The sequence below is a fragment of the Rhinolophus hipposideros genome (genome assembly GCF_964194185.1).
Source record: "Rhinolophus hipposideros genome assembly, chromosome: 5".
Classification (NCBI taxonomy): Eukaryota; Metazoa; Chordata; class Mammalia; order Chiroptera; family Rhinolophidae; genus Rhinolophus; species Rhinolophus hipposideros.
In genome coordinates, this window is record NC_138051.1 from 49,152,707 (window position 1) to 49,176,891 (window position 24,185).

A 24,185-nucleotide genomic window follows, 5' to 3' on the forward strand; every position below is an offset into this window, starting at 1 on the left:
CACATTGGCCCATAAGGTATCAAACCGGCAACTCTGGTTTTACAAGCATCGCTCTCTAAGCAACTGAGCTAACCGGCCACCCCATCATCCTTTGTTTTAAATTCAACACATTGCTTCTGAATCAGTTCTATTATGTCTGTTCTATCTTTAGTACTGCATTACGTTGCTAGAGAGGATTCATTTCTCTCTATCTATCCTTACCTTTCCTTTCATCTGTTTGTACTTGGCACTATGATTAACTGTATTTTGTTCTGTTTCTCTGGATATCATTAGTTACCAAGTTTTCTTACATCTCTCCTCACTTTTAACTCCCTTCTCTTATTTTGCTTCTCTTTCTTTTTCTAATTGAAGAAAGTAAGGTAAAATGGTACAAAAACAGACTAAGGAATTACAATCTACCAGTCACGCCTGCCCGCCTGCCACAAAGTACACTTTTGCACTAGGTTGCTGCCAATTCATTGCTTTTGCCAGCAGTCAATTTTACATTTACTTACACACATACACACACACACACACACACAAACACACCTTTTGCTGTACCTGTCAGTCAAAATTCCAACCCTGGCTCAATGATCTTATCTGCCCTTTCCACTCTTAAATCCAAATCACGTCATTAGTATATCAGAAATAGGATCAGACCAACTCTGCCTGGGACCTTAGCCAGTCCCAGCACCATAACGCCTTGTGCCAAAGGACTTTCTAACCATGTCCATCAACACTGTTATCTTTGGCCGCTGATCAAAGAGCATGCTGCTCCCGTCTTCATGGTAAAGTCCCTGTTTGCTGGCCTTTCCTACTCTCATCCACCTCTACTCCTTTGCACTTTCTTACTCCTGGTTCTGCTATAATCGACTCCACCTCCCATCCCAATCCTTTCCTATACCCTGAGATTTTCCACAAAATGCTTTCTAAAGTAAACCTGGCTCTGCTCTGAGGGCAGTGCTATCTCTAACCCCCTCTCTACTGAGCCCCCACCCCCACCCTCAGTCCCCATATAGGGGGCCAGGACCACAGGAATTGGCATTCTCTACACTCACTTAACTGTAACCCCCCCTTTTACGTAAAAGTCATCACCTGTGGGACTCCTTATTACATCTTTACCCAATAGCGACAACCGACTAGTCACTGTCGTCCACCGGGCTTTTAACTTCACTCTTCTCTTCACTGAGGGCTTCGAAACCTGCCTCCCAATATCTGTCTCCAGACCAACTTCTGCCATAATTCCAGAAGATTCTAACGTTTGTGTATGACCCATTTATCAATTTATCTTTGAAATACCTGGAACTCCTTAACTCAGATTACCTTCCTTTCAACTCTACTTTTGCTACCTAATTCCAGGGCCACACCTTGGACTCTGTCATCACCTGAACTGCACTAACCTCAGGAACATCTAACTCTGGAATCTTAGCCACTGAACAGAACTTTCTGTTCTGCCAACTTTCCCTTCATACTCAGTCTTCAATCTTACAGCGCCCTCTAATTTCTTACTTGCTACATTTTTCTCTTAGTCCACTGAGCCCCATCATGACATCTCTTCCCTTCTAACCCAACCTGATCTTAAGCTATTTTTCCAGGAGCAATCTGGTCCCTTGCACTATTAGTCTTTTTATTTTCCCCCCTCTCTTTCACCCCCTCCAGTTCAAGCCATTGTTTCTCAGTCTAGTTGTGTAGGACACAGCTCCCTGGCCCATGCTGGTATTATGAGCCTTGTGCTCCCCCTCCCACCCCCCCACCCCCCTCACCCCCCACCTCCCCCCCCACCTCTCCCACCCCCCGCTGAGGCTGTCAGTTGCCAGTCGTTGGTTGGCCGCTCACAGCAGCTCATGGCAGCTGCAGGCCACTCACGTCTACCGACCACCAGCTGCTCACGGCAGCCCAGCTCCAGGGAGAGCTGTTGTTCACAATCTTAGCTGTAGAGGGCACAGCTCACTGGCCCAGGTGGGAATTGAACCAGCAACCTTGACGACTCTCCACTCTAACCATCTGAGCCACTGGGCCGGCCCCTATTAGTCTTTTGATGTACTTGTCAGTCAAAACTGCAACCCTGGCTCAATGATCTACTCTTAAATCTAAAAGACTAAACACTATAGGAGACCAATTACACAGCTCTACTGACTGTCGTCTCTGTGAATTCATGTTCCCTACCTCGCAGAGGCCCCAACAGTACCCACTAAGCAATTTTTCTTGTTAGAAACTTATCTAGCTTCACACTTGTCTTCAATAGCTGTCCATTCCAAATTAATCTGTCAACAGAGCAAAGCAACCAATCCAACAGGACAGCCCACTCAGCTGTGCACACTACAGTACTGCCAGGCTGCGAGGAGAAGCAATCCACAGCCACAGCACTTGCGCTGCCTTTGCTAAAACTAATCAGTTGGCACAAAACACAGGCAGAGGATTTTACGCATCTATGAGAGAGGTATGCAGCAGTAGCTGGAACACAGGCTTCCGTGTCATACTGACCTGGGATCGAATCCTGGTTCTATCTATTAATCACCACCTTAGCCAAGTTTTTTAACCTGTCTAGCCATATTTCCACATTTGACAAACAGGGGTAAAGATAATAATCTTCAAGTCAGATTGTTATAGGAATTAAATGACCTATTTTGTGTAAAGCTGTTAATTTCTCAATGAACTTCCGTTAAATGAATGCAAAAGCAGTGGGTTCTACTCAACTATAGTTGTGAAGATTTAATGAGACAGTATATGTGAAAGCTCTTATAAACTATCACAAACTATTTATACATTAACTGTGACAATGGCAACTTAAAGATAAGAAAATATAATTAAATAAGTGATTTACAGTGGATACAGCCAGAGGACAGGACAGCCAGAAGACTGGTAGACTGGTGAAAACCAAGGGGACTTTCATTTCATATGCACTGTGCAAATTTTTTCAAAAGATAGATCTTTATGAAAAATTTAAATGAATGTAACTTACAACAAGAGGAAAATCAAAAACAAAACCAAGATAATCCATCCACCCTTGATCTTGACCCAATTTTCTCCACTCTCCTCAGAGACATTGTAACTATCTCTTCTGTCTCATCTGTAAATCTACTCAAACCATTTCTGTTCTTAAAGAACAAAACATAACAGAGTCTTCTACCCTTAAAGTTTCTATTCCATTGGCTCCTGGGAGTATTGTTATGTACTCTTTTCTTTTGCCAGACCTTTAAATGTTGGTAGCTCACAGAGTTTTATCCTCAGGCCACTACTCTCCTGGTCTACACACTCTTCCTGGATATCTCGCCTAGTCTTATAAATTCAACTACTATATAAACGCCAATAACCTCCAAATCTACATCTACAGTGCTAGCCTCTCCCGAGTTTCAAACTTGCTGGGCACTGTCAACCAGACTGACCCAGAGACAGTTCAGACTCAACATATTCAAAACTGAACTTACCTGCATTCCCTCCTAACTGGCTCCTCTTCTAGTCTTCTCTAATTCAGTTGGTGGCATCAGGCAATCAATCATTCAAACTAGAAACATGGAAGCCACCCACAACTACTCCTCTCTCACTCCCCATTAATCAATCAAGAAGTTCTGCCTATTTTACCTCTGAAATATTTCTCAAGTTGCCCTTCTCTTCACCCCAACAACAGTGCCATAGGTCAAGGCCTTTGCCTTAGTTTCTGCAACACATTTTTTTCCCACCATAGAAAATAAAATATAAGAATCTTAATCAAGCATATGATGCCCTTGTCTACTTTTCTAGGTTCATTTGTCATTATTCCTAGTCTCGAATTTTATGTTTTAACAGAAGATAAACTGCCCAAAGTCCCTGACCTACCATCACACTACCGTGGGTGCCAAAAAAATGTATACACATTTTAAGAAATGTTATCTATGCTCTAGCAGTAGTTCACCATCAATTGAAGTGTCTAAACGCAGATGATAACCTTTGAGCACCTCTTGTAATTGCAGAAGTCAAACATGACTTGTATTCATCTTTTGTTATCTGTATATATTGAGTATTACAATTAATACAATTTTTTTCCTTTCTTAAAATGTATATACCTTTCTTTGGCACCCTGTGTATTTCCTTTCTTCCAGGTTTTTCCGATATTGTCTCCTGTGCCTGAAATGAATGCCTTTCTCTCCCTTCCTCTTGAAACTCCTACTTATCATTCAAAGGAGCTCAGGTTGCTAAGTTCTCTAGGAAGCTTTGCCGGAGCTTACTTCCTTCCATTAAGGTTAGGTGACCCTCGTCTGCACTCTCATTTTTAACTTGTTCTTTTCTAAGTATTATACTTCCACATAGTGTTGTATTCATATATATCTCTCTCCTCCACTGATCTCTGTAGCTCAGAGCCTAGCTCACAATCTGGCAAACAGTCATCAATCAATGGATGTATATTTAATGGTTCGATAAATATGGAGGGAGGAAGGGAAAAGGAGAAATAGGAGAAAGGATCATGTAAGGTTTTGTTGTTGGGAGTAAAAGGAATCAACCTGTCAGCCCCAGGCTTTTAACCTTCAGAAAAATTGCCAACTCCAGTGCTACAAATCAATCTCTGATGATGTAACAGACAGGAGAAAAGAGCAAGACAGAACAGAGAAAAGATGAGAAAAAAAAATAACACAGACATTGTGGCACACAGATAATGCCCTCCCACCAAAGATGTCCACACCCTGATCACCAGACCCTGGTGAATATGTTAACTAGCACGGTCGGTAGAAAGGACTTTGCAGATATGTTTACATTCATGATCTTGAGGTGGGAGATCATCCTTGATTATGTAAGCAGGACGAATGTCCTTAAGAAAGAAAGAAGAAGGCAAGAGAATCAAAGTCAGAGACGCAGAGGTCAGAGTGATGCAATTGCTGGCTGGGGGCCCTGAGCCCAGGAATGTGGACAGCCTCCAAGCTGGAAATGCAAGGAAATACATTTGCCCTTAGAGCCTCCAGAAAGATCACAACTGACACCTTGATTTTAGCCCAGTGAAACCCATTTTGAACTTCTGATTTCCAAAACTGTAAGACAATAAATTTGTATTGTTTTAGTCACTAAGTTTATGGTAGTTTGTTATGGCAGCAATAGGAAAATCATACAAAAGTATATATGAGATATAATAATATCTACAATTGTCTCAAAATATAAACTCAAATTACCACTCAGAATGTACCAGAACTCAGTGTTTTAGACAACTGCATAAAAATGCTCATTCACACATAGAGCTACATATATATATGTAAGTAAAAGAATTGCCTGGATGTAAAATGACAATTTATAAGATAATTTGGTAATCTTTTAAAAGATAGATATGAATAATGAAAGAAGCTCTAGTTTTTAAGAAACAGGTTTTTAAGGGAGGTATTAGGAAATACTTATGTTAAATGTGATTTAAAAAGGTATCCTAATAAGCAATCCAAAAGATGTGATGTTTTTCATTTCTATGACATTTATATATAAAAACAAATAAAAATCAGAGCCCTACTTGTTATATGATCTGACTTTTTACTATAGAGGCCCTGCCTACCCAATTTGGTCATTTGCATTATCTCTCCCCAACAGTTACACACACAAATATATATGTCAAGATATTCAGGAAATGTGATAAAAACTAAGGTCTACATAAATTTATTTTAAATCTCATGGCCAGAATTCAAATAACTTACTTTCCTTTATCCTTCAACCATTCTGGGTTCTTTTCTTCTTCTTTTAAATCACAAAGTTCAGGAATATTAGTGTTCATTGCTCTTTGTGCCTCTGCTTGTTTGTGTAGCCACTGAAAGAAGAATGAAGTCTAATAAAGGACATAAAAGTCTTATTTTATTAACAGTTACTTTTAGGTTTTCCATCTTCCCACATAATACGGACATACTATGATATGGAATAAATGACTGTGTCCCCCAAAATCTATATGTTAAACCCCTAACCACTAATGAGATGACATTTGGAGGTGGGGCCTTTGGGAGGTAATTAGGTTCAGATGAGGTCACGAGGTCATGATAGGCTCAGGGTCCTTATAGAGAAGGAAGCGACCAGAGTGCATACTTTTTCCTCTGTCCTCCATGCCAGCACTCTGATCTTGAACTTCAAGCCTCCAGAACTGTGAGAAATAAATGTCTGTTGTTTCAGCCACCCAGTCTATGATATTTTGTTACAATAGCCCAAGCAGACTAATACAGTATTTGAAGATGGTGATTTTAAACTTCCAGTTTTTATACATTTAAAATTTTTTAAAAAAACTTTACTAGCTGGTTAAGATCAAATATGTAAAAATTTCTAGTCCAAATTTCATCCAAGTTTGGGAGTACACGTATTATTTCATTTTTCTTGTTTATAATATAAATTTTTTTGTTTTATTTTTCTATATTAAAAAATAATTTTTAAATAATTAAAATTTTATAATTACAAAAGTACTTTTACAATATAACATAAAATGAAATTTAAAAATATCAAAGTAATATATTGTTTAACAATAAGAAAAATGTTTAATATTTTTAAATTGTCACTATGTCTTAAGAATCTTTATTTCCACAATTTTTCAATTGAGAGAGGTATCAGTTCACACCTTACGTAAAAAACGCAGTTCTTAGCCCTTGTATAACTAAAGATACAATATTCAAAATCCTAGAGACCAGGAATTTATAAATAAACAAAAGGTCAAACATTAGAAATACCAATATTAATAATAATTAATTGCAATAATATATTAATAATACATTTTCAAATCTGTTCTAATTATAACACATACTGATCCAAAATGTATAAATCTATTCTAGAAAATGATGTATTTGATCAAATAAATGGCACATGCAACAGTTTATCTCCTGGAATAAGCACCACTACTGTATATTAAATCAGTGTTCTCTCATCAGCATTCTGGAACACCCTCCAAAAAAAAATCCTGCAAAATATATTTTTCTCATGAGGAAATACTAAAATATACTCATTAAGTAATATTTTTAGTGTATCTTAGTAATATCTTAGAAAATTCAGACCCAGTATTTGTTTCCAATAGATGAAATAAAAGTATTTTCATTATGGTCACTGTAACTAACAGAAGTATACCTACCTCCTCTTCTTCTGCTACCTGTGATTCCCGGAGAGCAGTTGGGAATGCTCGAGGGGTAAAATTGATTTGAATACTGCCAACAGAGCGAGGAGCAGGAATACTGTCTTCCTTTAACTTCTCAAAAAATATATTTTCTGAATTTCTCCCTTCTAAAACAATATGAGTAAGTTATTTATCTCTTATTTGGTAGTTAACAATCAAACTGACTTTAATGTAATTATACATCAAAGCTACTTGTAAAATACAAATAAACCAAAGATACTTACTGCAAGAAGGAATGTAAAATCCATCATTGAAAGTATGGCACTTAATGATCTGTTCTTTAATCAATGACCCCAGCTATTTTTCTGGGGTTTCCTTCCATAAACCACACAGTGTCTAATTTATATCCACTCAAGGGGCGGGCACTCGAGCCAACTCTACATCAACTCTAGAGGAGGGCACCTAAGGAGGCAAAGCCATCCCTGCCAACAGCATCTCTATTTCCTTAAGCTCTTATAGCAATATCTTCTATAAGCTTCCTCAGGATGGTATAAAAGTTTTCAGCCACCAGAAAGAGCTAATGAGGACAGGCAAAGAGTAATAAGGAAAAGCTATATGTTTTCATAAAGGTAGTTAGATATAATGATTGCTAAGCCTATGTAAGAGAAGAAATTTATGTATTGGAATATAAATTATATGAATAAATAGAAGAAAAGGTACTAAAAAATGTAAAAGTGACAAAAACATGACGTACAGATTTAAACGGCAGGCATCAAAATGGATATAAAAAATGATTTTCCACAAATACAGAGTTAATATCTTTGATAGAAAATGAACACAAACATATTAGAAAAGAAACAAAACTACCAATTAAAAACATCTGAAAATGGCCTGAACTGACATTTGAAAGAGAGGAAAGAGGAAGTCAAAAAGGAGAAAATAGAACTCAAACAAGAAAGCAACATCAAAAAACATAAGAGCAAAAATTTTCTACAGATGCCTCTGATTGAGGCTATCTTCCTAGCCATTCTCCTTGCTTCCCTCTAGTAACAGAGTTTGAGTTCTGAGTTGGGCACATAACTATGCCAGGCTACACTCTATATACTCCAGCCTCCCTTAGGATTAGGTGTGGTTATGTGCCCAAACTGAGACAAGACAATGTGAATAGAACTGATGTATACCACGTACAGATCATCATCTTACAATAAATCTACTTGCTGTGCTCTTCCTCTTCCCCCTTCCCACTGGCTAAAAAACAATGCCAACTGCAGCATCCACCTTGGACCTGAATATGGAAGCCAAATGATATGTTAACAGAGGTGGTCCCACCAGCCTGGATGGCCTTGTGGAACAAATTCATCTAATAGGCCTAAATTGATCACTGTTACATAACAAGCATTAGATTACAGAGAACTAAATTTCTTTTATTTGAGCTGTAATTTTGAATCTCTTTATTCAACTTAGCTTGAAACTATCTAATACAATGTCCCAAGAATTTTATATCCAAGTAAACTATTGCTTACTTGTGAAGACAAAAGCTATTCCTAAATATGTAAGTAAATACACCATCTAGCTATCTTTTCTGAATAAATTACTCAAGGAAATGTTCCAGAACATGGCAAAGTAAAATTAAGAGCCCTGGAGTGGAAAACTTGAAGGTAAAAATAAAAAGAATGGGTTTTCTAAAGCAGAGTAGAACATACAAAAATATGTGATGAATAACATTTTTAAATGTTAGTACAAAAGAAGTAAAAAAGAATAAAAAGTAAAATGAAGTACGTAACTTCGGATTATTATACTAATAATTCTATCTTTTGGAAAGTAAAAATAAAAAAAAAATTTTTTTAATCTCCCTAATAATTCAAGGGTCAAAGAAAAAATCATGAAGGGCTACAAAATATTTTCAAGTAAAGGACAACAAAATACAAGATTTCAAGATTCAGCAAATATACTGTAACATAATACTTAAAAATTAATAAAAACAAGTTGGGCAAAGAACAGAAAAAAACCTAAAACATCTACAAGAAGTATTATAAAAACAAATAGGAATTAACGGAATAGAAAAAAAAGAAACAATAAAAAGGAAAAAAAACCAAAAAATGCTTTTTTGAACTGATGAAATTTGCAAAACACTGCAATAGTTGATCAAAGAAAAATAAAATAGTGCTAGGAATACAGAAATTATATAATTATAGACAGTGTAGAGATAAGCAAATAAAAGAAACTTTATGCCAATAAATTTGAAAATATAATGTGTACAATTTCCTAGAAAACAAATTGCCAAAATCAACTTTTAAAAAATAGAAAATCTAAATAACCAGTAACTATTATAGAAACGAAATGTACTTCCATGAATAGTCCATACCTAGACAGTGTTAGTAGTAGTTTTATTAAGCCTTCAAGCAACAATATTTCATATATATAGTTGAATTGTTTCAAAGAACAGAAAAAGAAAAAAGCTCTGTAACTTAAGCGGTTAGTGTAATATGGTATCAAATTTAGACAAGGACAGTATGAGGAAGGAAAAATGTAAGTGAATCTCAATATGAAGATAAACATAAAAATCATTTATAAAATATTAGCAAATTTAATTAAGCTGTATAAGAAGCAACATGATCAAGATCTTCAGGATACTTATCTACAAATGAGTGTTTCAGTTCTAATTGTATCTGAAAACATCAAATTTGTTCAGCAGTATTTGAAATATGGAAGGAAATGTTTTCATATACTCTAGCTGGTATCAAAATCTTATTGAAATAGCATTAACAAGAATGCAGTGTGGAAGTTAACTTGCATGTCAATATTAAACCACAATAAGATACATAAATTTAATAATGGTTACTGCTTAATATTCATTCTAAATGACTTTTCAATATAATAGACCTCACTGTTAAAGTAGTAAAGACATACAGTTGAGTAGAAAGAGAATAGGTTTCAATACAGACAGATCTGGGTTCAAATTCCACAGGCTTTTTTATTGGGTATTTGTTTATCCTTTCTGAATATCTATTTCCTCTAAAATAAGAATAGCAACATTTATCCCAAAGTGTTGTGAAGATTGAGTGATACAACCAATAAAATCACCTGGCATAAAGTGATCACCAATAAATGTTAATTATTATTATTATTACAGAAGCAGCTTAAATACAAAATGTTCCATTTACTAAATATACTAAATATACACAAAACAAAGTTTTAATATTCTAAAATCTGATAAAATCAATCTCTTAGCTTTCAATCAAGAAAAACGTTCTTTTAACTATTTTGAATACATCAGGATCAAAGGCCAGAACAACACTCATTCGCTTAAGACTAAGTTTGCTTATAGTACTCATTTTTCTGAGCCATGTGAAGAAAAAGTCTTTTAACAAAATTCCTAGTTTTCTTATCTCTAAAGAACTGAATGCTCCTGGCACTGCCAGTCACTCCAAGTCTTTTTGGACTCGAGTCAAACATATTTAATAATATCTGCATGAATTTCAAAAGGAAGCACACAAGCAAAAACAACATGAATCCTTGTTCATTTTATTATGAAAACTTCACTACTTCCTAGGAAAAATGAATTAAGTTTTTCACCCTATTCTTTGTACTTATTCTCGATATACCAATATAACAAACTAATGTTGTAAATAGATTACAAAAAAAAAGGTGACTTTAAAAAAATAAGTTTTTTAAGTTTACCAACAGGATTTACTTTCCCAGAAAATACCAATCATTTGTACCTTTTGTGGCAAAATTTCTAGATGCTGAATTTCTAGTATGACTTTTATGTTTTAATTTTTTTCTCTCTTCTTCAATTTGTTTTTCTTGTTGACGTGATTTCTCTTCTTTCTGAAATCTTTTTTGTTCTTCAGCTTTTCTTTGACGTTCTTTCCAGACTTCTAATTCTTTAGTTGCTTTTATCCGTTCATTTTCTTTCATATCTTCTATTTTTTTCCTCTCTTCTTCTTCAATCTGCAAAAATTGCAATTACCAAAAATTTTTAAACATAGAAAAAGCAACATTTAAAAAATAATAAACTCATTATAATGATTTTTACCTTTAAACTCTTGTCATTGTAACTGTAGCAACAACTAGTAGTGAATAAAGGATTAAATGGAAACAGTAAATGATTTAGCAGAACGCCCAATCATAAAACACAGGTTTTAGTTGCAGATTTACCATTAACTATTGATATAATCTTGGGCAATTCCTTTCTCTAGTCTCACTTTACTCTTATGTAAAATGTGGGCAGTCATTCAATTAGATGAATCTAAGGGCTTGGTAAAAAAAAACAAACAAAAAAAAACCAAATTTCTTTTTCTAAGTCAAGTCACTTCTCCCAAAACCTAAACACACACACACACACACACACACACACACACAGACACACAGACACACACACACACAAATATCTTTCTACTTATACCAGCCTTACCTTGTCTTAGGACTGAAGTTGAGCCAACCTTCACCTAAGGAATGAGGGAAGAGTTACACGAAGGATGAATTAAGGAGTTTGTCTCTGGTGGGTGGAAATGGTTGACTTTTGAATCCTGCTGCCAACTATGTTTGCAACAGCTATTATTTGACACTTCCACATGAAAAGCTAAATATCAGATAAATCTGAAAGCAGTATATGGCACGGGAGTATGTTTTTTTCCCTTTCATAAACTTCCTTCATATTGGCAAGAAAAAAGAACAAACAAACCCTGTGAAATAGAGTAACTGATTGGTGTATATTTTTGACGCTAGTTGTCTGACTTTCCTATGGTAACAAAAATATTCTCACCTCTATCTTCTAGAGAACAAAAACGCTCACTGCTATCCTTTAGGGTAGCAAAACTTTCTTCAATGATGACAATGTTCTGTGCTGTCCAATTCAGTAGCCACTACCACATGTGACTAATTAGGCACCTAAAATGTGGGCAGTGTGATGGCGGAACTGATCTTTAATTTTATTTCAGTTTCATTAATTTAAATGTGACTTAATATACACTTAAATAGTACACCTGGCACAGCTCTAGAATGCTGGGACCAAGTTTCCTAGAAGCTAAATGATTTTAGGATATAGAATTAACATTGTAGGTATGAAAACTATACTGAAAAAGTGCTCTGTAATATCTGCATGACTTAATACCCTCTTCTGCTTATTTTCCTACTGAACTGTATAACACGGATTTTAAGATAAATTTCAGATTATTGAATGGGGGTTTCCTGTAGTCCCAGAGTTGTACCTAAGGCCTAAACTAAGCACAGAAGATGCTAATTACTATGTGTTCTAAGTTCAGAGAGCTGCCAGTAGGTTGGGCCAGGAAGAATGTGCACATGGCAACGAGCCAGCATTTAATGCCTGACAACAGGGCATGATGAATAGTGAGTGTTAGCCAGAGGCAGCCACAACCTAAAAGGAGATGACAACCTCACCCAGTTTAATAATATGTTTGCCTTTCTTCCTTTCCTGCCTTGCTGCCCCCAACACACTGAAGAAGGGAAAAGTATGTGAAGAGTCAGAACACCCGCACCCCTCATATGAAATCTCTGCAAGTGGAGTGAATTTTGAAAAGTTTTAAAAAATGCATAAGATGCAGCCTTGATTACAAAAAAAATGAGACTATTCTTATAATCAAAACTAACAGGAAAGTTCTGTTGTTATAGCTAAGATGTAGTTAAGGGAAATATATATACAATGTAATTTATAATGTTATATTAGAGACAAAAAAAATAGTCTAACTCTTCAGGTAGTAATGAGGAAGAGAGGAGACCAAGAAAGTCTTCACAGAGAAGATGTGAAGTCTAGTTCCTCTAGACAAAAGGAACTAGAATGAAGAGAATAAGGAAGAAGTTAATACCACAAAGCTTATGATCAAAGAAAAACGAGACTACATATATCAAAGAGAAATAGAGACAAATGTTAAACAATACTTGAAGTTCTTTTATTAAAAAAAAAAGGATATGAGGAACATACTTAAAGGAGAAATGTGTAGTAACAGAAAAACTTAGAAGGCTAGAAAAACAATCATCGCACATAAACTGGATTTTAAATGCATTGTACTGCTCAAGAAAGGATGTCATGGAGTGTGAGATATTAGTTTAATACAGACAGTATATTTAAGTAATAGAATAATAAGCAGCTCCTAAAGAAAGGGAAATCTATGTTTCTTTTAATTTAAATGTCTGGTTTATCAAGGCATTTTTCTTTAATGACCACCCTCACTAATGAATTACATGCAAAAATCATAAATAAAATATTAGCAAGCTGAACAGAGGAAAATATTAAAATTATAATATATCTTGATCAAATAGGGTATTTCTTATTTATGATACTAGGAAATCAAAAGAGAAAAACAATCTGACCTCAGTATATGCCAAAATACTGGTTGATACTAGGAATAGAAGAAAAATTTTAGCTTGATATAAGAACCCATACACTTCATGGAGAAGTAACAGAAATACTTCTAGTAAAGTCACTAAAGCCAGTATGCCTATTATTTTACTATTTTCTTAGAGGTAACCTATACAATAGAATTCTAAAAATAAGAAATAGAAATATGGGCTATAAGGAGATAGAACTGTCCTTCTTTGCAAATAATATGGTAGACTACCTAAAAGAACCAAAATAAAACTGACAAACTATGAGAACCAAAAAGTATGTTCAGCAAGACAGTCTCACATACAAGATCAACTCATACAAACTCATAAAAACAAACTAACTTTTCTACAAACTGGCAATTAATGATTAGAAAAATACAGTGGGGAAAAAAAATCATTGCATTAGTAATTGCCAGAAAAAACTTTTAAAAAGCTAAAAATAAGCTTAAAAAAATATGAGCAAGTTCCTATATTTGCTAAGCAATTTTGCTGGGGATATAAACTAAGTCTGAAGAAATGGAGATGAATGCCATGTTCCTGAAAGGAAATTGCAATTTTGCAAATACGTTGACATTTTCCAAATTAATTTCTAAAGTCAATGTAAATCTAATCAAAGCTCCAAGAAAGTTTCTTAGAGCGCTTGATAAGTAAATGTAAAATTCATCCACAAAAGAAAATGTGCAGGTTTTATAAAGCCATGAAGAGGCTGGCCATTCCCATTCACAAATGTCAAGTGTAAAACTAAAGAAAACTATCAAAAAACAGCCATTTTATAACATGGAAATTAACCAAAGACAGCCTGCAAATTGAGAAGTGTTCGTTCTAGAAAAACTGCTAACGTTGTAGGTAAGAACAGTGGGAGGCTGTGCCCTTATGTCTGAGGTTGCTCTAGAATAATGAGACTGGCAATTTTACCTACATGAAGTTAAAAAAATAATATAGCAGTTTTGTTGGCAAAAAGGGTGGACCCATTTCAGGATGCGGTAGCAAAAATCTGTGGCTTCGGTGGATAAAAGCAGTAGGCATGGTTGGGAACGAACAGGAAAAATTTGCAGTTGAGGTCCTGGTTAAGCACTCAGAAAATTAACATAAAGATCATATAATGAGAGAGCTATCAAAAGTCTGTAATAAGCTCACCATACAACACTAGCAAAACAGAAAGCTATGCATTTGTGGGGGAGACCTGAGGAAGCCTGGCATAAAATGAAGCCAAGGTAGGCATGAGAACTGTCTCCAATTATGAAGGTATTCTCAAACCTACACATAGATAAATCAGCAAAGGTTGGTAGCCTTTACCACCTCTGTCCAAAGCAGTAGCTGACAGTGAAGCTGTGCAGACACATGGAAGCCCCTAAAGAAGGCAGTCTAAAACACAAGAATGAAAAAACTTAACAGAGACATTAGCAGCTGTATACCACAAGGGAGACTAGGCTGATTCCACAATTAAAGTCTAACCAAGTTACTAAAAAAATAAACAATCCTCAATAAATAAACAAAAAACAAGCAAAACAGAACCCAAAATTGCTATAATTTATTAACTAAATATCTTGTTTTCAAACAAAAATATTTTAAGAAATAATTGGTAAAAATTCCTCAAATTTGATGAAAACATTATAGCCCCAAGAAGTTCAACAAATCCAAAGTAAAATTAACACAAAGATGTACACCTAGATACAACTTAGTTAAACTGCAAAATTAATACAAAAGCCAAACACAAAGAGGAAAATCTTGAAAGCAGCAAGAGAAAAACTGCCATCACATACAGGGGGAAAAGCAATACAATTAAAGGCTGATTCCTCATTAGGAACAATGGAGGACAGAAGACAGTGAAATGATACGTTCAAAGCACTGACCGAAAAAAAAAAAAAACCCACAAATTCTATACCTAGCAAAACCATTCTTCATAAATGCTGATGAAATAAACACATTCTAAGACAAATAAAAATTGAGAGAATTCATTACTAGCAGACCTGCCCTATAAGATATACAAAAGAAAGCTCTTCAGGCTGAAAAGAAACTAACTCAGAACTATAAGAAGAAATGAAAAGTATGGGAAATGGTAAATACGTGCATTAAGTATAAAAGACAATACAAACAAACAAAATGTGGTATATACGTAACAATCGACCATTATTCAGCCTTAAAAGGAAAAAAATTCTCACACATGCTATAATATGGATAAAGTTGAAGACATTATGCTAAACGAAATAAGTCAGTCACAAAAGGACAAATATGGTATGATTCTACTTACGTGAGGTACCTAGAGCAATTAATTTCACAGAAACAGACAGTAAAATGGTAGTTTCCAGGGCCTTAGGGAAAGGGGGAATGGGGAGTTATCATCTAGTGGGTACACAGTTTCAGTTTTATAAGATAAAAACATTCTGGAGAAAGATGGTAGTGGTGATAGCACCATGTGAATGTAATTAATTCTGCTGAACTGTACACTTAAAAATGGTAGTGCTATTTTTAATTTCTTGAGTACCCTCCATAATATTTTTCCATAGTGCCTATAGCAATTACATTCCCATCAACAGCATGATTCCAAACAAATTTTAGAATTTTTTTCTATTTCTGTGAAAAATGCCATTGGACTCTTGATAGAAAGTGCATTGACTCTATAGACAGTTTTGGATAATACTGTGTTTCCCCGAAAATAAGACCTAGCTGGACAATCAGCTTTAATGTGTTTTTTGACGCAAAAATTAATATAAGACCGGGTCTTATATAACCTTATGTTAATTATATTATATATTATATATTAATTATATAACCTTATGTTATATAAGACCCCGTCTTATATTATGGTAAAATAAGACCAGGTCTTATATTAAGTTTTGCTCCAAAAGATTCATTAGAGCTGATTGTCCAGTTAGGTCTTATTTTTTGGGAAACACAGTATGAACATTTTAACAATACTAACTCTTCCAATTCATAAAAATTAGATATCTTTCCAATTATTTGTGTCTTTTTCAATTTCTTTCATCAATGTCTTATAGTTTTCAGTACACAGGTTTTTCACCTCCTTGGCTAAATTTATTCCTAAGTAGTTTATTGTTTTTGATACCACTGTAAATGTGATTGTTTTATTTCTTTTTTCCGATATTTCATTTTTGAGTAGAGAAATGCTACTTGTATCCTACAACTTCATTGAATTCATTAACTAGATGTTTTTTCCATGGAGTCTAGGATTTTCTATACATAAAATCATGTCATGTGCAAAACAGAGATAATTTTACTTCTTTCTTTCCAATTTGGATGTTTTTATTTTTCTTGTCTGATTGCTCTGGCTAGGACTACTAGTACTATGCTGAATAGGAGTGGCAAGGGTAGTACGCACCCTTGTGTTGTTCCTGATCTTAGAGGAAAAGCTTTCAATCTTTTACCATTGAGTATGATGTGAGCTGTGGGCTTGTCATATATGGTGTTTATTATGTTGAGGTACATTCCTTATATATCCAATTTGTTGAGTTTTTATCATGAATAAATGTTGAATTTTGTCAGATGATTTTTCTGTATCTAATAAGATTATCATATGATTTTTATTCTGCATTCTATTAATGTGATAAATCACATTTATTGATTTGCATATGTTAAGCCATCCTAGGCATCCTAGGAATGAATCCCACTTGATCATTGCACATGATCTTTTTAATGTGCTGTTGAATTAGGTTTGCTAATATTCTGTTGAGAACATTTGCATCTATATTCATGAAAGATATTGTACGTAGTGTTCTTTTTTGCAGTGTCCTTATCTACCTTTGGTAACAGGGTAGTGCTACACAGTGTGATTCAGAGGTATGGCTGCGGGCTTCAGCTCATTCCAGGGGGCTCATTCCAGGAAGTTTCAGGTTGGTAGACATCACACCTATAAGTGAAGCAGCTCTGTGATGGAGCAGCTGAGCACTCTGGGAATTTGGGAATGTTCCCTCCTCTTCAAACTCATTAGCCAGAATTAGCTTTCCAAAATACAAACCCAAATAATTTGATATTCTTGCTGAAAATCCCTAAACAGTTCCCTATTACCTTCTGGAAATTTTTCAAAATCTTAAAAGATTTTATTTCTGACCAACAAAATGTTCCTTCCTGTGCCACATTCTGTCATGGACTTATCTGTCTGTAATGTCATTTTCCCATTTACTTCCCAGGTAACTGTGACTCATTGTGTAAAATTGAGCACAAACAACTATGCCTCCCATTTCCTGACCATACTCTCAGGTTGACATAGCAATTTTTTGCCAGTGTTTTTTCTTTATCCTCCCATGACTGCTTATACATACTATGGTGTAATCTTTGCTTTTTCTTGTCTGTCACACTCTGTAGACTATGAGTAAATTGAAAATGAAGACTAGCTTGTTCAGCTCTCAGTATTCAATAAATGTTAAATGAATGAATGATAGATCAGCAGCAAAGATACTGAGAGGTTGATGCACTAAACTTATTAGCAGATATGGCATAGCAGAGGCTTTAAAAGTGCTTGTGCATTAGGGCTTTCCCTTTCTTATTATCAGAAATCTTGGCTATGAAGTAAAGAAGCCTGGGCTAGCCTCCTGGAGGATGAAATACCACATGAAGAGCAGCTCCAGATCTCCCAGTCAAGGCTCTAGACATGTGAGTGAAGCCATGCCAGCTATAACCAAGGCAGCCCCAGAACACAGATCAACACACAGAATCTTCAGCTATAACCAAGGCAACCCCAGAACTACCTGACCAACACACAGAATCTTCAGAAATAAATATCTGTGATTTTAAGCCATTGAATTTTGGGTAGTTTATTACATGGTGTTAATCACTGAATGTTTTTGTCCCCCCAAAATGTATACGAGGTCTGACAATTAAGTTCATGAACTTGTTGCAATGGTGTTGCTAACCTTTTTTGATATTAGACGGATTATTCATTATGAATTTGTACCAACTGGACAAACAGTTAACCAAGTTTACTATTTGGAAGTGCTGAAAAGGCTGCATGAAAAAGTTAGATGACCTGAACTTTTAGCCAACAATTCATGGCTTTTGCATCACGACAATGCACCAGCTCACACAGCACTGTCTGTGAGGGAGTTTGTAGCCAGTAAACAAATAACTGTATTGGAACACCTCCCCTACTCACCTGATCTAGCCCCCAATGGCTTCTTTTTCACCCAAAGATAAAGGAAATACTGAAATGAAGACATTTTGATGACATTCAGGACATCAAGAGTAATATGTCGATGGCCATTCCAGAAAAAGAGTTTCAACATTGCCTTAAAGGCTAGGTGCTGGCACTGGTGCATAACTTCCCAAAGGGAGTACTTCAAAGGTTACCGTAGTGATATTAGCAATGAGGTATGTAGCGCTTTTTCTAAGATGAGTTCGCCAACTTAATTGTCCAACATCATATGTTGAAGCCTTACCACCTGTCTCTCCCACCCAGTGACAGTGGGCCTCTGAGGAAGTAATTAAGGTTAAATGAGATCATAAGGGCAGGGCCCTGATATAACAGGATTAGTGTCATTATCAGAAGAGACACCAGATATCTATCTATCTATTAGGTTGGTGCAAAAGTCATTGCAGTTTAAAAGGTTAAAAACAATTACAAAAACCACAAATACTTTTGCACCACTTAATATACATATCTCCTGCAAGCCAGGAATAGACTTCTCATCAGAATCCAACCCTGCTGGACTTGTTCTGAGACTTTTAGACTCTAGAACTGTGAGAAAATCAATGTCTTTTTTAAGCCATCCAGTTTGTGGTATTGTATTATGTTAGGCTGAGCAGACTAATACAGAACTGTGAACTGACATGGTAAGTCTTAGCACTACTCTTACCAATTATTTTTAAAAGGTTACTACTTAACAACTATTATTTTTTTTGGTAGATGTAATTCTGACAAGTTTTAAGCTAATTTATGGTTTAAGCTAATAACAGGTTGCCTTTTGTTGTCATACCTCTTCATCTGCTCTTATTGGACCATCAAAGCTCTTTTCTGAATGGTGTTTTAAATTGGACAGAGTAAAAATAGCTTCATTTATTCACCAAAATAGAATTCTGCTATGGTTACTAGGGCAATGCATTCACATTAATTCACTCGAATATTTGAGCACCTACTATTTACTTGGCAATGGCTATAATAAGGACGAAAGAAAATAGACCCAACTCTCAAAATGACTAAAGGAAAAAGACAAACAGATAGTTTGTAGAACAGGCTAAGACTTTCACAGGTTCTCCCCACTTTGATATAATTTACAGCTTCATATTTTATACATGAATGCCCCTAACCACCTTTCCAAGTACCAAAGTCAGGCTTTCACATATCAGTAGATTAATAACCTCAAGGTACAGCATGGTGGTACTGTCTACAAAACAATTGTTTCATTTTGTTATATCTACCAATACAGCACTGTGTATGCCGTTATTTAACTGACTTATTAGTTCAGTAAATATTTATCTATTGCCACAAATTTTATATTATTTTGCTTTTATTTTCTAAATTCAGGAAAATGATAAAATCAAAAGGCTGACAGCAGTGATTAATACAATCAAGAAAAGCTGGAACTCATCAAGTATACTGAAAGCAGGAATCTTTCGTCAGCTGACCACATGTTTAATTAAGTAAAAGACAAAGTACATAACCATAGGCTACATTTAAAAGTCAAGTAAAAGTGATGAAATAAGTGGAGAAATCTTGGGAATCATGACCTGTTGATAAGAAAAACAAAACTAGTGATCCAAATGCAAAATAAGAGTCATGGGTCCACAGACCTCTTGATGAGATAATGCTTGTTATAGAATCCTTAATCATTTTAAGATGTCAAAATGAAAATTTGAGATAAGAAATTACTTATAAAAATTAATCAGAATAGGTAAATCTATATATAGAGAAAGTAGATTAGTGGTTACAAAGGGCTAGGGGATGGAAGAAATGGAGAGTGACTGCTTATGGGTATGGGGTTTCTTTTTGGAGTGATGAAAATGTTCTAAAACTGATTGTGATGATTGCTGCACAACTCTAAATATGCGTATACTAAAAACCACTGCATTATAAGCTTTAAATGGGTGAATTGTATGGTATATGAATTATATCTCAAAAAATATTGCTGACTAAAGCTTTAACTTGTAATCATCAACAGTTAAAAAGATATCAATTTGTCAATATTTCATATTTAATCCAAGCTTTTGCTTTAAATAACTTGTGTCCGTTATTCTACGATTAAGAAAGAAGTAAAGTATACCATAGAACCTTACTATTTTTGACCCCCTTGAAAATAGAAAATTCTCCCTGAAACACATAAATCTATTGTTCAACATTTATACCCTCGACTTTCATACAGATTTTCAGGAACACATGTAAGTAGTAGATAGCCTATATAAAATAGTAAGTCCTATAACCAAAATATGAACAAAAAGATGAGAAAATACAGTGGCTAGAACAAATTGTCCTTTCACAGTTTATCATCATCTCTTTAATAGAGGACTTTCCTATCAATCTGCAACTTACCTTCATCATGACGCTTAGTGTATATTTTTGGTCTTCCCGCCTTGCTGCAGCTTTTGCTTCTGTAGCTTCTTTTGCTCTTTCTTGTGCTTGTAAAATAGATTTCTCTCTTATTCTTTGCATCATCTCTTTGTCAGCTAAAACATGAGTAATGTCACTAAATTAGGATTATAATGAAATTGTTTCATTTAGGAGAAAATTGCTTAACATACAGTATGACATTTTTTTTTTGATCCAATTTCACATGGAGAAGTGAAAACATTTCTCAATATTAAACTGCCAAGAAGCTAACATTAAAAGGTAAGCAAGTAACTGTATAGTAATTAATTGCTACAGAATGAGAGAAAGAGAGAGAGAGAGAAGGCACAATGGAGAGGGGGAATAAAAGGGGAAATGAGGAGGGGGACAGGGGCAGGAGAGGGGGGAACAAAGAGGCACAAGAGGGAGAGAGAGGGTAGTGGAATGAGAGGAAGGGAGTGGGGGAGACGGAAAGGTAGAGTAAGGGGACAAGATTGGGGGGGAGAGAACATATCCTCCTCTCTGTTGAGAAAGCAGGACTATTTGCTTATAAACCTGATCACAATAAATCATCACCATGAGGTCTAGAAGAGAAAAATGGGTTGAGACTATCTCTTATGATCAATCACCTTCATAAACACAAAAGGTAACTAATACATATGAAGAGTACAGGGCCAGCCCTTGAAAAAATTATGAAGTAACATGAGATATTATATATAGAATTTTACCACTCACAATTATTTTTATATTTAGTGACTCAATACTTTACATACAGGCTGTGATCCATTGGGAGTAAATTATTTTATGGGAAGTGGGATCAGGAAGGAATCTAGACTTCGAGGGAGAAAAGAAAACAGAAGGGGAGAGAAAACTTGGGGGGAGAGGGGGAAGTGGGGGAGAGTAGGGTGGGGAGAAGGGTGGAAGGATGAATCAGGCCCCAGGCAGAGGTTCTTCACCTTTTTGGTGCAGCAGACCCCTAGACAGAATAGTTTAAGCCTTATATACCCCCTCATAATGTTTTTAAATGCATGAAATAAAACACACAGGAAATAAAACATAAAGAAAACTATTATAGTTATATTAAACAAAATATTTTTTAAAATAAACATGATATACTAATACATGCTTCCTTATTAATGCATTAAATAGTATATAGCAGCAAGTCTAATAAATACTCTAACTTCAAAGTAGTGAATATAAAAGACAAGTACCTGTGATACAAACATATTTGTGATTTTTGTTGATGCTATTGTTTGTTGTCTACATTCACAATTGGAGGAAACTTTAAATTTCAGTTAGAGGTAAGTAAAAAGTACGGAATTTTTACTCATCCTAGATCTTGGCTCGGAATTAGGACTGGAATTAGGTCTGAAGCCTCTCCCCAACTCTCTTCCTGTTTAGTAACAGGGTGGCAGACAGTTGGACCAGCTTCAGGGACAGAAATAATTAAAAGAACATCAACTTTCCAAATGAAATGTTCCACATCTAAAAGAAATGAAAAGTGTATGAAGAAGGAACTTCCAGAAAAAAATGAAGCAAATGTTTTGAATAATGAGGGAGACAGGCTTGGCGTATAGACTGGAGTTCCACAATACTGTATATGAAAAAAGATTGTTAAATAATTTCACTGAATTGAGTGCAAGACTGAATTTGATTTCTAAAGAAATCTCAAACACAGTTTCTGAAGTAAAATCAATATTCATTATTTGCTATTTAAGTTCATTTTAAGACTTCTGACTAGTTTAAGACTGTTCTGACTAGTCTAAATAGAGGTTGGCAAACTACATGGCCAAATCCAACAGCTGCCTGTTTTGCCACAGCACACAAGCAAAGAATAACTTTTACATTTTTTAAATGGTTGAAAAAAAGACTAAAAGAATAATAGTATTTTGTGACATACAAAAATTAGATTCAAATTTCAGTATCAATAAATACATGTTGGCTATGGCTGCATTTGTGCTACAATGGCAGAGCGAAGTAACTGTGACAGAGACTGTATAGCCCACAACATCCAAAATATTATCTGGTCCTTTACAGAAAAAGTTTGCCAAACCTTGGGTTAAACGGTCAAAATTTTGAACAGTTGACCACATATCCGTGAAAGAGAAGAATGAAATGTGTAATGAAAGCAGATGAGGAAGATCATGATTAGGAAAGAAAACCCCTTCTCACTCCTGGATAAGGTAGCCAACCAGGTTAAAAAGGAAATTTGACAAAGAATAAAATGTTTCATGTCAGAAATAGGGTAAAGTATGAGGTTTTCTGATATGACTCTTCTTTATATCCTGAACAGTTGGTGGACAAAACGTTTCCTGGAGAAATCTGATGGCCACCACACACACACACACACACACACACACACACCACACACCACACACACACACACCACACACCATACACACACCACACACACCACACCACACACACACACACACACACACAGACACACACACCACACACCACACACACCACACACACACACCACACACACCACACCCCCCACCCCCGCCACACACACACACACGCCCCTTTAAGTCAGTGTTTCTCAAATCTGACCAGTCATCAGAATCACCTAGGGACTCCCATCCCGCCCCCCATCTGTTTATTGTAAAATAAGCCATTATAATAGAGGATCCTTCTGGTCCCATCTAACTTCAAAATTAAGATTATCAACAATAGTTGAAATAAACGAAAGTATTTACACTTAATCTTAAGTAAGACGTCAGAACATGGATGGGTGTGTTTCACGACAAAGTCCCAGGCCCCATCTCAGATTTACTGAATCACAAAAGAAGATGGGCAGTAATGTGATTTTTTAAAACTCCTCAGTTAGTCCATGACTCACTAAAGTAACCTGGCTACGGTAATCTACTTAACCAGTATTTTCTGACCTGAATATTAGATCTTGGAGAAACATTTTACTGGTTCTTAACATTAAAAAAATTAAATTCCCCAGCAAAACACTAAGAAAGCATGAATATAAAAAATGATTGCAATCTCTTCGTTCTTAATATTCCTACTGAAGACTCAATGCCAGAGGCCTGAGAGAAATTTCAGGCAGTAGCTATAAAGCACTAGAAAACATGACAAACAGAAGAGAGAGGAAGAATATATAGGGCTAAAACAGTAGAGGGCAATTACTGACCCTCAAAATTGTCTTTGGCATAAGAATATAGATTACTGATTAAGAGTACACATAGGGAATCTCAGTTTTACACATAATTCCTGGAAAGTTTTTTAAAAACCACCAATACCTGGGTCCTACTCCTAGAAACTGATTTTAGTCAAGGGTAAGTTTCAGATATTTTTATTATTTAAAAAGTTCTATAGCTG

General features: G+C 35.4%; 1 protein-coding gene across 2 annotated transcripts in view; it reads right to left on the reverse strand.

Moving 5' to 3' along the window:
* Positions 1 to 24,185, reverse strand: part of DNAAF4 (dynein axonemal assembly factor 4) — a 36,350-nt gene that overhangs the window by 10,836 nt on the left and 1,329 nt on the right. For both annotated transcript variants that reach the window (XM_081049858.1, XM_081049859.1), the window contains exons 3-6: positions 20,838 to 20,971; positions 10,732 to 10,963; positions 7,028 to 7,176; positions 5,625 to 5,734 (exon numbers count right to left, since the gene is read on the reverse strand). In XM_081049858.1, coding sequence (XP_080905984.1) covers positions 5,625 to 5,734; positions 7,028 to 7,176; positions 10,732 to 10,963; positions 20,838 to 20,971 — 625 coding nt within the window. The remainder of the gene's footprint in view (positions 1 to 5,624; positions 5,735 to 7,027; positions 7,177 to 10,731; positions 10,964 to 20,837; positions 20,972 to 24,185) is intronic.